General features: G+C 39.4%; 1 protein-coding gene across 1 annotated transcript in view; it reads right to left on the bottom strand.

Annotated features, from left to right (window-relative positions):
* Positions 1–2,401: 2,401 nt before the first annotated feature.
* FERMT2 (FERM domain containing kindlin 2) overlaps positions 2,402–17,344 on the bottom strand; it is a 71,194-nt gene continuing 56,251 nt past the window's right edge. Inside the window, exons 9-15 of the mRNA XM_060096204.1 lie at positions 17,128–17,177; positions 15,823–15,947; positions 9,125–9,231; positions 8,767–8,988; positions 5,167–5,291; positions 4,697–4,838; positions 2,402–3,690 (exon numbers count right to left, since the gene is read on the bottom strand). Coding sequence (XP_059952187.1) covers positions 3,517–3,690; positions 4,697–4,838; positions 5,167–5,291; positions 8,767–8,988; positions 9,125–9,231; positions 15,823–15,947; positions 17,128–17,177 — 945 coding nt within the window. The 3' untranslated portion in view covers positions 2,402–3,516. The remainder of the gene's footprint in view (positions 3,691–4,696; positions 4,839–5,166; positions 5,292–8,766; positions 8,989–9,124; positions 9,232–15,822; positions 15,948–17,127; positions 17,178–17,344) is intronic.

The following is a 17,344-nucleotide window of genomic DNA, read 5'->3' as shown; positions in this document are numbered from 1 at the left end:
TATAGGATAAGGATGCATTCCAGAGAATCAAAAAAGTTTTGAGTTTAAAACAACCTAACATTTTACTAAGAAACTACTACATTCAGTGTAGGTACAGTTAACTCTGTGGTTTTTCCTACATAAATTAAGGGTCAGGAACCTAGGTTGGTCTGATCCCACTACATCACTGATAACTAAAGCACCTTAATAAGACTTTTAACGTAAAAAAAAAAAACAAACTATGGAATACAAAATGAAATAAGCACTATCTGCTACACTGTTGCCTTTTGGCCTATGTAAGAGCAAGTCAAGGACTGCCAAGTGGCTTTCCTTCTACAAAGTTCATGTCTCTGGGGTTACAGATGTGTTAATTAGCTAGGTGGTGGGAATCCTTTCATAGTGTGTACCTACCTCAACTCACAATGTACACTTTAAATATCTTACCGTTTTGTCAATTATACCTCAGTAATACCGGGGAAAAATAAGTTCACATCTCTAGGTACCTGACTTGAAGTTCAAGGTTTTGTAAAAAATAATTTGTACGAAGTGAAGATTACTGATTAACTACATCAGGGGCTTCCAGCTGGTCTATAACCTCCTGATTTAAGAGAAAGAGTCAGGAGGGAGCTTAGTCTCCCATCCCCTGAGCCTTCACATCCACTTAAAGCTGAGTCACTGAGCAGAAACCAGAAACTATGTTGCTGGAGGCCCTGCCAGTGTTCTTTTCATGGACTGGTATCATCTCTGTAGAGAGATCACCACCAATAGGGTTCCCCAGGATTCATGAAGGCTTTGTTTTTAATACCACTGGACAGGGAGATGGAAACCAGGGTTCCACTTCTAGCTCTGCCTTGGCACTTGTCAGTTATAGCTGTGTGACTTCAAACAGGTCACTTGGCCTCTCTGAGCTTCACATATAAAATGAGGTTGAATTGCACGAATCTTTAGATAATGTATGTGAAAGCACTTAGCATGCCTCTCAGTGCACACAGTTGGTGTGCCAAAAATGTTTGTTTTCTCCGTATTAAACTATGCTGAGGCTGAAAAATTCTAAGTTGTAATAATTCCTTGATTTCCAAGATGGCCATCACTATATTCAGTAAACAAATGTATGTTAACTGATCCTAGGTAGAAACCATGAGGCTCAGATCCAGTCCTCAAGGAAGTAATAATTTATTAGGGGCAATAGGATATATTCAATAAAGATGATTGCTCTTAAGTTCCAAAAAGGACCAAATTCAATGGCAGTTCAGAGAAAGAGAAAATTTTTGGCTACAAGGAAACTTGGAAGTATTCATGGAAGAAAGAACACTTGAGCTCTTTCTAAGATTTCTAAAATGCTGTAGAAAGCTGAGATTTGGACAGGTGGAGACTAGAAGGTTTGGGGATGAAGACATCCCAGGTTTGGGGGATGACATGGAGATGGGCAAGTGCAAAGTGTGTCTGCAGCCGCCCAGTTTGAGTGAAGTACGCAGAAGACTGTTGGGAGATAGGGTGAAAAAATGTGACCTGGGAAACAGGCCACAGAAGACCTCTGAGCACTTAACTGGGGACTTTTCGCTTTTATGCTGTAAGCAACCAAGAGTTATTAGAGCATAGGCTGTTGCTGTGCTGGGGCTAAATTATTCTTGAAATCACTGGGAGGGCAGTGGGGCAACCAGAGGCAGGGAAGTCAGCACAGAGGCTACTCTCTCCCTTGTGGGGAGGCCGTGGGGCCATCAACGACTCGGGCACGCCACAGACTAAATATATTTTAGGGCTTTTAGCAAGTGACTGTACAAGTTGGTGATCTGTACTTAAGGGAACATATTATTACTTTTTTTTTTTAATGGGAAGGAGCTCTTAAATTTATGTTATGACCTGGCCTTAGAGTACGAAGAAAAGCCATGGAGAATGTGACACAGACCAAAGACCTGAATTCAGGGGATGGTGAGAGCAATGACAAATGAAAGATGCTGGGCTGCATGAGGGAAATATCAACAGGGCTTGGCCTGATGAACTGCACACGGGGTAAAGGAGAAAGTCCAGAACTGAAGTTCTGAGTCTAAATGATGATGGGATAGCAGTAACAATACGGAGTAAATTCATAAAAATTGTATTTTTTGAAACGGAGTCATTTTGCTGTTTAAAACCAGTTCTGCCCAAGTCAACAGTGTGGTTCATCTGTCATATTTCTGTTTATAGCTGCATGTCTAACATATAAATATTTTACAGTTCATTCCTAAGTAGTAGGAAAAATGAGGGGTTTCTATTTAAGTGGAAGGCTCCATCTTAGAGAGTAAGCCTGTCTGTCTGGTGACACTCCAGAACACTAAGCAAGCTGTGCTCACAAGCTGCAGGTGGAGCACTTCCAAAGGCAAAAGATCATTTCTGCAAAGTTAACGCCATGTGAACAGTCAAAACAAGAAGTACGAAAGAAACATTAAATAAAAGAGTTTGCTTTTATTTAAAATAAAATGCATTTACACAGTCTTTAAACCATGGATTATTGAACAATACTGGTAATCTACCCCTCCCTGGCACCCTTCTGGGCTACGTGAGCTAGGAATTTTCTGACTAGCACCAATGCAGATTGTAACAGCGCAACAGACTAGAACACAGCCAGTCCAGGCATTCGAGTTAAGGACACTGTGGCAAATCATGACTATAATGAAGTCATCCTTAATTTAGCAGATATTAAAACTGCACATTAATTATATGTTAAAGAGCATTTAATTAATGCAAAGATGCAACATCCAAGCCACTTGCTAGTTGTGAGTAGTTTTTTAAAAAACTGTACAATTTTATAAAATTTGTGTTTGTACATTAGTTACACAAAATGCATACTTCATAGACCTTTACTTCATATTGTAATGCAAAGGTTGCATATTTTAGGCAGACAGTGAATATGCTGGTGAATACTAAAAGTGTTGTAATACAATATGGTGTAAAAATAAAAACACAAGACAATATACATACATGCTTATTCAAGGACAAAAACAAACCAGGCATGACGACTAACAGCTATTTCCTTCAAGATCAAACAACGACAGTATTAAATATCAGGCACCTTCGGCAGGCCTGATTTATCTTGGGGGGGTTGGGGGCAGACGGACGACAAATGGCGACCAGAAGTAGGCTGTTTGAAAAATACGAGGTCAAATTAAACATACATTAAAACACATGCATTAAACATGATAAATAGACTTCATATAGTTTAAGCCCTGGATAGCTTTAAAGTAGATGGCTTGAGTTTCTTACATACAGTTTGGCTAGCTTGAATCAGTGATGTTTTGTTTCTGACTTGCCCACTACTTCAGTTTTCAATTCATGGCCCTAAGGAACGTGTGCCATATTCAAGTCCATATATTGTATCATGATAGCGATTAATAGTCGTGCTTGTTAGTGCACATATTAACTGGTCTGGTAAGGCAAAAATGTTTTCATGATAAAATAATAAATTTCAAGCTTACTTTATTAAGCAGCATATAACAAACAACAGCTTTTAAACTTAAATAACTGTTATGGCCATGGAGCTTCATTACACAGCGTTTCTGTTCACACCCAACCACTGGTAAGTTTGTAGAACATCTCTTCATCTAAACTCTCATTTTGGTCTTTTGCACGTGTTGAGAGAAATATGTAGCCACCAATGAATTCATGAACCACTTTGCAATCTACTTCAGTACAAATGAAGGACAATCGTACTTCATCTGCAAACTCTACAGTGACCTAGAACAAAGACAGAGAACGATCAGTCCCTGCAAAACTCCAGATGGTTGGGTCCAAGTGAAGCTACTGTGCTTAATTAAGGTCTGTCCTTATCACAAAATACTTGCTGGTCCTCAAATATTTTTTAATCCTAAACTAATAATGCCTTTAAGTCCAAAAGCATAACTCAAGTTTACTAGCCCCTCCCCTCCTCTTTTTTAGTTTTCTTGTTCTGAAAAGGAAGACTGAATGCAAGGGGGCTTTAGGTCATTAGGTTCCCAAATGGTCTCTGGTGATTCAATTAATGAGAATGTCTCTCTTGAAGTCCTGGGAGAAAACCTACTTCCTGTGTTTAATATCTGCTTTAGATATTTAACCTTTAGGTTTCATGTTTGAGTATTTCAGAAATACAAGATTCTATGAAGTAACTGAAATCGATACAACAAACCCAGCGACCCTAAAACAGATGACTTACTAGTAAAACATTCTGTTTATTTTAAGTGATAATCATGTACTCCAAGGCTAGGGGCAGCATGATGTGCCAGGCTTTAGAGCCCTAAGTATCCCAGTTTGAATTCTGATTCTGTTACTAAGTGTGTGGTCATGGACAGTGACGGCCCTCAGTCCTCTAAATTTTAGTGTCCTCATTTGTAAAGTGGGGATAATCCATCAACCTTACAGGGCTGAGGTGAGGTTTAGAAATATGGTACACATATAAAACATCTAGTATCATGCCTGGCACAGGCATTCAATAAAGAGTGGCTGCTGTTTGTGAGTGGAAATATTTATTTCCACTCACAAATATTTATCTAAATAGAAATATTTATCTATTTATCCGTTATAGAAAGATAACCTTAAAGATGAGGCAATATTGTAACATCTTATGTTCTTAGAATATCTAGGCTAGTTATGAAATAGGCAAGTTTAAGTAGGAAATGAATAGAATTTATAGGCCTTTTTCTTCTTAATTCATTCATTTTTAGCAGACAGACTACATACGCATTCAAGTAGCATAGTTACAGCTTACCATTTTTATTTCCCAGTTTACATTCCACTGTTTCATGTTACTGAAACGCCAGGTTTTAATTGCATCTCCTGTGCTGGCGTCCATCCTAATCAGTCTGTTGTATGCAATTCCAATAAGTTCTTCTTTTTTGCCCCCTTGGAATCTACAGCATTAAAAACATAAATAAATGTTTTAAAACATGTTGGGGTAGGAGGGGGACATGTTGGTCTGTTTTTCTTCAAGACACGTATGTTTTAATTCTAAAAAAAGTGCTATTCTTGCACAAAGCAGAAATGCAATCATTTTGAATTTTTGATGAAACAATTTTAAGTATAGAAAATACATTCCAACATTCTTTAAATTTTACTGTGTAACAGGTTAATGGGTCTCAGGAGGTAGCTTTAAATATTTAATTTCTAATTATATGAAGTAGATTAAGTAAAAAGGCACAGATTAAGGTTTACACATAGGTGCTTAGTAGAACCACTGACCTTGCAATAAAGTGTGTGATGCCGAATTCTGGTAATGACTGCCAAGCTTGAATAAATCTCATCTTGGCTTCAATTAGACTCATCTGAGCTACATTCTGATGGGCCTCCAAGATTCTTGCTGTTATCTAAACATGGTTAAACATCATCTTTACCATTAGATATTATTCTTTCATGGTAGAATCAAGACAAAAAAGATTAAAACATTGAATTATGTGCCCCACCCAAAATTATGTATTGCAAGAGTTGGAATTAGAAAATATCTGAAGCTACATTTGGGAATTTTAGTAAAATAATGACTTTCCAAAATAAACCTCAATATATATTTTTTCTTAATTTTAGTTTCCATATGTCAAGAAACAGTGAACTATTAGGACTGCATAACTGCCATTCTTGAGACATATTCAAGTACACATACATATGATACTGCATTATAAAACTATATTTTCTAATCCTCATATACATGATGGGTTTTAAATTCAGCACCAAGATATATGATCAGAATGAGTACCTGGCATACAACTTTCTAGCAGGAATAATATATATTTTAGCAGCTTTAAAGTACTTGAAATCACTGTAATAACTTTAAAATTTTTCTAAAGGAATCATTAGAAAGGTTAATTTTTTAATTTAAATTATACTCACTTTGGGATGACTATTCCCTCAAAGAGTAGAAAGAAATTAATCCATGAGGGGAGATTGTAGCTAGGGCTTTAAATATTTTTAGTTATTTCTTTTCTTTTTCTTTCTTTCTTTTTTTTTTTGTAAATATGGAGAACTTACCAAATCTCTTATATAGCCTGGCTGTAGATGACAATGCGAGGAAAAGAAAAAGGAAGCAGAAAGAAAAAAAGGCAATCAGAAAAAATGGCAATGAAGCAAAGAAAAAGTTGCGGTAACACCTGCAAACCAAAATTCCAGCCAAAAACCATGCAAAAAATTACTTTAGATGGAAACCAAGCAAAGTAAATGCAAGCATGAAAATGAAAATGAGAAAGCAGCGATTCACTTTCCATTTAGAATGCTGAGAAACACTCCACATTATTTTAGATTGTTAAGTGTTACTAAAATTAAGGGTAGAAATTTGTAGGGAGAAAATTAAGAGCAAATAACCTTTCCCCCTTCATGTACCAGTTCTTACTGGTTAGGGTAAAGCTAATTATTTTAGTAGCAAAATAAAAATTAATATTCAAAAGCCTTTAATGTTGTCTCATATTGAGTCAGATAATATATCCATGCACCGCTTTTCAGAAATAAGTTGAAGGCATAAAATAAGTGCAGTGACCATACTGTTTTTTTATTTACACAAGAAAAGCAAATCCCTCAATTACCATCTGTTTTTTGCATCCTTTTTCCTGGAAAGGAAAATAAAAATATGCCATACACTACAGTAGGAGTGGTGGCTATAAACATATTGGTCCATTTCAATTTGGATTAACATGGATAAGATGTAGAAAAATTCTTTCCTTTAAAATGTTAAAATCCAGTTTGGGAGACATCTATGTAAAAAATATCCATAGCAAAGTTAATTAATATATAGTTTTTAGGAATTAAAAGTAGATTAACTATAACAAAGGCTACATTGATGGACCCAAAGACTTTATGCCCTGGTAGGGCTGAATGACCCCGTGGCCTGCACATCTTAGACCTACCTGACCCCGGAGTGCCACGGGATCATACAGTTGAACAAACAATTACTGAGCAATATGTCCAATGACTGGTACACACCTGACACCACTAAACTAAACTAAACTCCTGCTTATTAGTACTTACTAGGTGTCAGGGCAATAATATGACTCAACCTCCAAGTCTAGTTAGGGAAAGGAGAACTCAGAAAGAATGTGCACTTGATAAGATGCCAATGTGGAAGACAGGGCTAGAAAGATCCTTAATCTCAGACCACACACATCCTGCCCTCCTGCCAGCTAAAGACAGTCACACATTCTCTGTTCTCAAGAGAATTTTCAGCTGACATCTATTCAAGAACTCACCAACAGGAAAGTACCTTTTTAAAGCAAAAACTATCATTTTAAAGGCTTCTGAGAAAACAATACCTGTCTGACAACTAAACCAACATTTGGCAATCTTCACAATTATACTTTAAGATCTTTTATTCCTAATACCTGATAGTGAAATGAGATTGCTAAAGGTCTGAAACTATTCATTGACTTTGAAGGCAAATGAATCCACTTTTAGAAACAAGTCTCTTTATAAATACTTTTTAAATGAATTAACTAAGAATAAAAAATGAAATTAGAACTCGATTCACTTTCCCTTTTTAACTTACAATCTACATTCCACAAAGCTCCCCAGGGCAGCATTTCCTCCATTCCTCACTACTCCCACATCATATGACCGTGGGATAGACCATTTCCATGCAGTTTACACAACCTCTGTAACTTAAAGACGAATACTTGGTGATTAAAACTTATGAACATTTCTAGCTAAGTGATTTCAGATCCATATGATAAAGACTGTATTTAAAGTTAAGAATTAGTAAGTGTTCTGGATATATCATTGGGCCTTTCCAGTAATGTTTTAAAATTACTCCTTAACAAAAATAAAAATGAAACTAGATAAAAATGAAATACTTATTTCAAAGTTCTTCTTCACTCCCCTCCTAAACTGGAGCCTTTTCCTTTTATGGCATGATGTTGGGTGTAGAGAATACTGGGGGCTATCCCAAGTGAAACTCCCCTGGCAAAGAACCTTTTATGTTGTACCAAAGAACCTTTTTCCTAAATAGCAATCCTCTTATGGTATTAATTTCCAGGAAAGGAATTCTAAACAGAGGGAACAAAAGCAGTGAATTTCAATGAAAATTTACCAAACTTTGTCACATTATGCCAATGTTGCTTAGGTTTTGACTGTTAATGTTAAGAAAAGACAATGTTCAACGTGGACTATATCTACCCTCGTAAAGTTTATTTCCAAAGCTGAAAAAATCAATTTTGACAGCAAGAAGAGTCATCACAGATTTGGTTGGGAAATGCTGGCTGTGCTTTATATCAGACTTACTTTATATAAGGAATAAAGCTGCATGAATTAAGGAACACAATGCGGTAAGACCATATTCAATTTCCTGAAAGAACATCCTGTTAGCAGAGTGATTTCCTCAGGTTGTTTAGAATAAATATGCTCCCAATATTCCACCTCATTATCTTTCATATTAAAATAATAAGGCTTTTCTTTTTTTTTTTTTTTTTTTTGCGGTATGTGGGCCTCTCACTGTTGTGGCCTCTCCCGTTGCGGAGCACAGGCTCCGGACACGCAGGCTCAATGGTCATGGCTCATGGGCCAAGCTGCTCCGCGGCATGTGGGATCCTCCGAGACCGGGGCACGAACCCGCGTCCCCTGCATTGGCAGGCGGACTCCCAACCACTGCGCCACCAGGGAAGCCCAATAAGGCTTTTCTTAAACGACCAATTTAAACTGACTGAAAGCTATTTATTTCTTATTTTATATTTTAACCACCTGATATGAAATTAAGACCACCACTTAAAATGAAAAAGTTGTGTTTAAGAGGGGGAAACTAAAGTATATGTAGAAAATTATAAAACAAATCAGCAGAAAATAGCAGATGAAGTAAAATGAATCAAGTACCTGCTTATTCTTGTACTTTTTTAGATAGCGAGGGGACACCAAACATTCAGGATTTATATCAGTTGTGATCTGCTCTGGTATTAACTGCGGATCTGGATTTAAATGCTGCATCTTCAGAAAGGAAAGAATATTTTGAACTTCTAAGTTATAAGAACTGTCTGCCATTGTCTTGCCTTTGGAGGCCAATCTGCAGGCTGCCATCCAGTGTGCATACTGTTTTTCCTGTTGAAAAGAAATACTGAGGTTTGAAATCTATCACATGATGGGTCCTTTGAGTATAAAATATAAGAATGAATGGTCAGCTCACTAAGTAAGGAAGCAAAGAAAATTGAGGTTTACTTTTAATCAGAAAACTTACATTGTCACAACGAAGCCAGATTTCATTCATGCCCTCTGCAACTGGAATGAGGAGTTTAATGTTAAATTTTTGGCCTGAAATGTTCACATCTGGGGTAACTTCACAGCCTGTAGTAAAAAAATTATTAAAATGATCAAATTTACTCTTAAGAAATCCCAAGCCAATACAGGCAGCCCTCATTTTATGGCATCTTAACGTGTTGAAAGTTTGGTGCCATGGAATCTATAAAGCAGGGAATAAATTCTTTATGCTCAGTAATTTTGTCCGGGGGTGGAGCAAAGAATCAGATCTATATAATATACAAGAGATTTAACTGCACAGAGTTTGTGGCCCTTGATTGAGAAGAGAAGGAAAGAGTCCTATTAAAAGGATATTTTACCAAAAACACTTGCACTCCATCCCACAAGTTTTATATGTATTGTTTTAGTATCATTCAGTTCTTTGAATCTTAAGTTATTTGGGATTTTTTCCCTAAGATTCTAAATGTACAAGGATTTTAAAATATCTTTCTCTAATTAAATTCTAACTTAACTGTGTTTGGGTCAGAATAAATGACTTTTATGATGCTTTTAAAAAAAGGCATGTTTTGGGTGGATTACCCAGTTTGAGCTAGAGTCCTATGTAAGGGCCTCCTTAGGACCCACTGCTCCCTAACTCAGCTGCTCTCCTCTCCTATTCCTGTGTGGAAGCAAGAAGCTTAACGGCACAGGGGAGGGGAGGCACAGGATCTCCTGATTCAACTGAATGCTCCTGGGCACAGGCCTCCTTCCAAAACTCCAGGGTGTTGGAATACTTAACAAGTAGTTCGATTCAGAGGGTGATCATTTGAACAAAAATAGTTTCTTAATCATTTCTTTGTACATATGGAAAATTAACTGTAAGCACAATATATTAGGAGTCCATCTGGTATAGAAGGTAACATAAACTTATATACATGGGAAGTCAGTATGAAAATAAGTGGCATGCAGAATTTCACTCTACTGGCAGGTTTTCAGGAATACATACATTTATGGATTATAAAAATCCATGTAATCAACTCTGTTAACCGTTAGCTGGTGGCTTTACAGAAGAGAACACAGATTTATTGAATGTATATACCCAGTTAGATAATGGGACAACGGTCAGAATAAATTAGTAACCAGTATAATAGAGTGAAGAAGAGCTCTGCAAGCAGACAGATTTGGGTTCCAGACCCTTCTCAACCTCTTCATAATCATGTCCAATTTATTTATGCCCAAATACCCTGACCTTAAACTCTACCTCACAGGGATGCTGTAAGGATCAATAAGATAATGAACATGTCAGAGCTCCCTAAAGAGTATTCCAAGTGTTAGTACTTAGTCCATGTCACCCTCAATACATGTTAAGACCATCCAGTAGGCTCTATGAGGAAGAATGTAAACTGTTAGCAGGGCCTGCTGTTGCCTTTCTCCTTGTACTGGAGCAACTTCTCCCGGCACAGAGAGTACAAGGAACAAGATAATAAACCTCTATGTATCTATCACACAAAAAGAACATATGTTTAAATTGTCATTTTTCCCCCATCACATAAATGTTTTAAGTATCATATAAAAGAAACAGAACATGTCAGATAAAGGAGAGATCCTCTCCTCTCCAGAATTAACTTCAATCATTAATTTGATGGACCTTCTCCCCTCTTTGCTTTCTTTTTAGAATATTACTCCACATAAATAGCTACCACATTAACTCCTATACAATCATTGGAAACAATTAGGAAGTTGTGTGGCAATGTGTTTAACCTGCAAAGTTAAAACAAAGAGATGTTTGAAGATACACAATCTTTGCCACAAATTTCATTAATCATGCAAGTAGATTTAAAGTACCCAAGCCCATAATAATTAGACCTCTTTTTAAAGTAAAATACCAAAAAAACCTAAAAAGTGAGAGACCAAGCGAGTGGTAACTCAGGCACTAGTGTAAGCACAGAGGCACTCAGTAGCCACCTTTCAGACAGTATTCACCCCACGCCTGCTCCAAGCACAGGCTACCTGCTTCCATGGTAACATGCTGGACCTCACTGTAACCCAATTACTAGTCCTCTGAAGCATTAAATGCAAACAGCCCACTCTGACCACAATCTTCCATCCTAAATCTCCTCAAGTTCTTTGAGAGACCCAATCCTGTGACCCCATCACTTTCTCCCCATCATGTTTCCACATCTTCCTTCTCTGCAGTCCCGCCTGGACCCCGCTGCACCAGCTGTCACCTCCAACTCCCCAGACTCACTGTCTTTCCATTATACACACTCAGCAAAACCTTAACCCTAGCTCAACCCAGCCATCTACCACTTACTTGCCTCTGCTCTGGCTGCTGAGCACTCTAGGAGGGAAAGGGGGAGAAAAAAAAAATCACAAAACTGAGCAGATAAGTTTCACCAGAAATTCGTCAATTCCCAACCTTAGCCTGCCCCTTGATGCTGGCAAGCCTTCTGTGTTAACAGACATTCTCAACAATGTTTATTTCACATCTTCTCAGGCCTCCTATGCCACTCATTCTCAGGGGACAACCTCACATTACTTTCCCAACAAGACGAAAGCCATCAAAACTGAGGTGCCCCAACTTCCTGCCACCAAAGCAGATAAACCTGGCTGCCCTTGCTTCCACACAGTGGAAGAGGTGTCTCTCCTCCCAAGGCTCTTACGTCCGAGTGGGCTGAATTTTCTACCACCCGTCAGGAGCCTTGCTCCATCACAGAGATCTTCTCCTCCCACCTCCCTTCCTTTCTTTCTACTGTGACGTTTCCATCAGCATTTAACTTCCTTGAGTCTCTCATCTTAAACCATAAAATGCCTCTCTCCTCTACCTTATACCTCTCTCTTCTATTACTGCCCTCTTTCCTCCTTCTCTGTCACAGATAAGGTTCATCAAAAAGCTATCTTTGGGGGCTCCCCTGGTGGCGCAGTGGTTGAGAGTCCGCCTGCCGATGCAGGGGACACGGGTTCGTGCCCCGGTCCGGGAAGATCCCACATGCCACGGAGTGGCTGGGCCCGTGAGCCATGGCCACTGAGCCTGCGCGTCCGGAGCCTGTGCTCCGCAATGGGAGAGGCCACAACAGTGAGAGGCCCGCGTACAGCAAAAAAAAAAAAATCTATCTTTGTTTCCTATTTACCTCTCAATGACTGTACTTTGGCTCCCATACTTAAAAGCCCACTGAAATCTGCTGAATCTGTTCTTAATCAAGGTTACTAACCACCTCCATGTAGCCGTAACTTACTTTTCTGTAGCATTTGACACTATTGACTACACTGTCCTTTTCGAAACAACTTTTACCTTAACTTCCATCATGCCTCATTTCCATGGTCTTCGTATATATTATTTTTTGTGGTTTATTTCCCTTGCAAGTTCCTCCTCCTCTAATCTGCCCTGTCCCTTAAACATGGGTGTCCTGCAAGATTCTGCTCTTAGCCTTTTCATATTGTAAACAACTATTCCAGTGGCTACATCTACCATTAATACTAACTGCTACCACATCACTATCTGCAGCATGGATCTCGCCCATGCTCCAAACAGATATCCCACCAGCACCTCAAATTTAAAATAACCCAATTAAATTAAGCTCATCTTCCTCCCCAAACTCATCTCTTCTATATTCTCAATCTCAATACCACCCTATCCACCCAGCTATATAAGCCAGAATCAAGTCCCTCCCCAAGCCTCTCCCAGGTCAATCACCCAGTCTGTTGATTGAACTTCCTCAGAACCTAATGAAGTTGTGCCCTTTTCTCCACCCATATTGATAAACATAATTCGGATCACTATCACTGCTCTAAAATTACTCCTCTATACTGTAGCCAATATAAATATGATGGATCCCATCATTTTCATAATAATCTTTCAGTGTCACTTCATTGCTGCCAGTTTAAAAAACTTAACCATTCTATCCTCTAATTCCTGCCAATTTCTTCTGCTATTACCTCTCATAATTAGCAGGAATGGATTCAACAGCTATTAAGGAAGGGTTCATCCTCCCCACTTAAACTCCATATTCCGGAAGCACAACCCGCCCTGTGACTGCTGATGCTTCTCTCCACGCATTTGCACACCAGTCTCTTTTACCAACTCTCCTCCTTCGTTCCACAGATCACAATTTTCTCTTTTGGATCTTAACTGTGACATTATTTTCCATGAAGTCTCTCCTAATTCTCTCCAACGTCACTGAAGACTAACTGGTACAGCACCCTTACCTCTTTGCTCCTCTGATCTATTGCTTACCTTTTTTTTTTTTTTTTTTTTTTTTTGCGGTACTCGGGCCTCTCACTGCTGTGGCCTCTCCTGTTGCGGAGCACAGGCTCCGGACGCGCAGGCTCAGTGGCCATGGCTCACGGGCCCAGCCGCTCTGTGGCATGTGGGATCTTCCCAGACCGGGCCACGAACCCGTGTCCCCTTCATCGGCAGGCGGACTCTCAACCACTGCGCCACCAGGGAAGCCCTATTGCTTACTTTTTAAAGTACTATTTATTGCCCGAATTGTAGCTGTTTATCTCCTGACATGCTCTAAACATCTTGAAGGATGCGACTATAATCTCTTCTTGCTCCTGTCTCTAGTACCTAGCACAGTTCATGGCAGGAGATCAATCGGCATCCGCTGAACTGCACTTTTTAGAACTGTGCATTTTAGATATCTTAGGGGCCTTAGAGAACATCCAGTCCAACACTCTCATTACTCAGAGGAAGATACTAAGGTCCAGATAGGCTACTTTTCCAAAATCACAGAGCAGAACAGAATCTAGGCCATTTGATTTAGTTTAGTGGCAGAGCAGAATCTAGGCCGTTTGATTCTTAGTCTAGTGTTACCTTCACCAGTGTGATGTGCTAGAAAAGTGCTCCTTTGGGAGGACTTGGGAGAAGTGGGATTGGGACACCCTGTAGGCTGTTCTCCATACCAGGACTTAACTTCTCAGTTATAGAAGGAGAAGATTAAGGATGTAATAGGGACAGAGAAGACAGGGGCCAGAAGACAGATTAAGTCTCTAAATCAAGAGTGGATAATTGCAGCTGGTCCTGAGCAGCTTAGAAAGGAAGCAAGAGGACAGCTGCAATAGATTTTGAGAGTAACAAATAATGGTAAAGACTTAAAAGTTAAACTCGTGACTTAGAGAAAAAGACAGTGAGTCTAACTAGAAGTTTTAGGAAAATTACAGAATTTCAACACATGGGCATAGCAATCATCTACCCAGGGCAGAGGTCTTTCTATTTATTAAAATGTGTGTAACTATACAGCAACAGTTCGGATGACTACTGGGCAGAACAGAGAGATAGGGTAGAGATTTGGACATCGTGTTGAAATATACTAAAAATATACTAATGCACAATTTACTAAGAAAAATTAAGAATACAGATCTACAGATGTAACTCCAGGGCCCGGAAGCACCTAACTCCTTTCTTAACTGCCTCTCCAACCCCTTCTTAACTCAGGAATTCAAGTCTCACAAGAACGCATCTGACTGGAATCTAAATCCCACTGGAAATGAGTCTGGAAGATGTATTTTAGTCTTGCAGCTTTGCTGTAAGGGAAGGCACAGTAAAAGGAGTGTGGAGCAGCAAGGAGCCAACCTGCCGCGTCCCCCACCAAGCATGCTGGGTGCCTGGGGCAGCGAGTGCCGGGGAGCCTGGGGAGAGCAGGCTTCCTGGAGGAAGTGGTATCTACACCGGAAGTGAGCTGGCAGTTTTAAGTAACATCACCGCAAGTGAGAGGCTCATGAACAATCTGCAAGACCAGATAAAGGCTGCAGAGAATCACAGAAAGAGGCAGCAGGATGTCCTCCAGCCACAGAAGAACCAGACCAACCTGGAGCGGGAACTCTCCTACCACCTGAACCAGTGCATCCAACAGATGAGAGTGGTGAAGGAGCAGTGTGAAGAACCAACAGAACTCACTAAAGCCAAATGAAGCTGTAACTCCACAGACCTGAACAGAAAAAAAAGACCAAAAGCAGCAGCTCTGACCCTCAGCCAGGCTCAGTCTGGGCCACAGGACCGCGGAAAAAGGTCCAGCAATGTGTGCCTCAAATACCAGCCCCTGTTCTGAGACAGCTTTGGATCTGAAGAAATAAGAGGAAACCAATGAGATTCAGGTTGTCAGCTAGCAGGAGCCTCCGAGGGGTATCCTGGGGCTGCCCCAGGGGCCAGGACGAAAGCAGTGTGGAAGATGACGAAAACGTGCAGGGAAGAGGTGTTGGGAAGGGGGAAGCACTCAGCCAAACCCTGCAGGTGGCTAAGCCACTGGTGAGCCAGAAAACCAGGAGACTGGGGACCTGAGCTGGACCAGCTTGTTACCAGTGAAGGTCAAGGAGTAGGATGCTGATGAGGAAGGGAGAAACCAGCAAAAACTGGGAGGAGGTGACTACAGCACAGATGAGAATGAGGCAGAATCTGAAAATTAAGTGGGCGGCTCCTGCAGAATGAGGAAAACCTCAATGTCCTAATACTGAAGAACAGAAAAGAGCCATCATAAATTTACTTGGGATAAAAGTAGAATCACACACTTCAAGTGAGGACTGCACAGAGATTACAACAAAATATTCATGTGAAATTGAATACTAAACATAAAAAAGTACCTAAAGGAGTTAAGAAACTAAAAAACTAAACAACTTTATCCCCCAGCAAAACAAAGTATATTGAATGTTAGCTAACAGATATTCCACCATCAATACTGGTCATTCCAAGGCTTTCCTTACCTCTTAGGTTCATCTGATGAGCTGGTGTGCCACTGGATTCTTCTTTGCTCTTATAGCAAGAAATAGATGTGTCTTTAAAGGTGCACCAATACTGCTTGTAACCTTTTAGAGTCAGCTTTTTTGGCCTATGTGTCAAAGAGAATTAGAAGAAAGAAAAAAAAAACACTTTTGAAATAACTTTATCAATGCTATGTTTTAGCGGCAAAGTTTCACAATGTTAAAAGTCTGAGACCAAGTTTTACATGTGCTGAATTCAGTTCCCTTTTGGCCAGTGTGTTATATTCAACGTTGCTGTTACTGGATTTGCCCCTCCTTTCTCAATCTACTCAGGAAGATCTTACAGTGAGTGGGCAAAGGAAGACACTAAGGCAAACATTCCAGTATTTCTGTCAGTTGTAGCTGTCCCTATCACTAGCAGGTCACATGGAAAGCATAGGAAAATAAAGGTGAAGTAAATGTCAATAATTGGAAGGTTCCTAGGTCCTGAAATTACCTGCAAGCTCATGACGTCCATAGGGCTGCCTTTGGAGTCTCTCTAAACAAGCAAGTTTACCTGGCAAGACTAAAGTGAGGGAAGTGCTTATCTCTCAGGCATGTATTTCAGTGGTGACTTTAACTTGTCACTCCAATGTCAAACATGAAGCATGAGGAAGAGAGGATAAGGAAAAGTGCAGGTAGGTAAAAAATGTGTGTAAAGGGAGAACAAAGTAGGGTAGAGAGCAGCATTTGAAATTGTGCCATTAGCTCAGAAATGTTACATATGTGGAGCTGTTATATGTTCACCTACAGTAAGTGGTTTATTCCAAAATGGCTTTATATCTTATATTCCACATCACCTCCTTTCCTCTTTCTGCCTTAATGCCTAGCGCTCTTGATTCTGTGGAGTATGACTAGATCGACCGTTTAAAAGTCTAGATAAGATACACTGGAACCTTGTTATAAAATGTCCCATCAACAAATGAATAGAATTCAATAGATTCTGGGGCTCTAAACAAAGAAGCAGCCACTGACAATAGCAGTTCATTATGTACTGCTTTCACCCAGACGGGATGCTTTATACTGATATGCCACTGTATGTTTCAGAATCTGCATGATGCAATCCATCTAGGTTTACACAATCTCCTCCCCCACCTTAAGGAAAATGTTTATCAGATAAAACAACTTAATAAGTACTGCAATTTTAATTTGGTAAAGATGGTTATTTTCCCTCATTTGCCAGTCAGAGTAAATTTCAAAAACGTAAACATGGCTATAAAACTGACATTTATTCATTAATATTTGGAATTCCTCTCCTTTTGTACTTACTTGAAAACTTTAATATAGTCAGCAAGTTCAGGAATGGAAGTGATGTCCCCCTAGGAAAAGAATTAAATCATTTTTTTCCCATGAAAAAAAAAATTGAAACTCTACTGTTTAGTATCTGATATCAAGAACCAGCTTATTCAGTAAACAAGGAAAATTACATAAAATACAGATTATAAAGATTTTAAAGGTACAATCATATTATATGGTCACATAGTAC

The sequence above is a fragment of the Mesoplodon densirostris genome, chromosome 4 (assembly GCF_025265405.1).
Source record: "Mesoplodon densirostris isolate mMesDen1 chromosome 4, mMesDen1 primary haplotype, whole genome shotgun sequence".
Taxonomy (NCBI): Eukaryota; Metazoa; Chordata; class Mammalia; order Artiodactyla; family Ziphiidae; genus Mesoplodon; species Mesoplodon densirostris.
The sequence above is the reverse complement of the archived record's forward strand: the minus strand, read 5'-3'. Positions and strand labels throughout refer to the sequence as shown.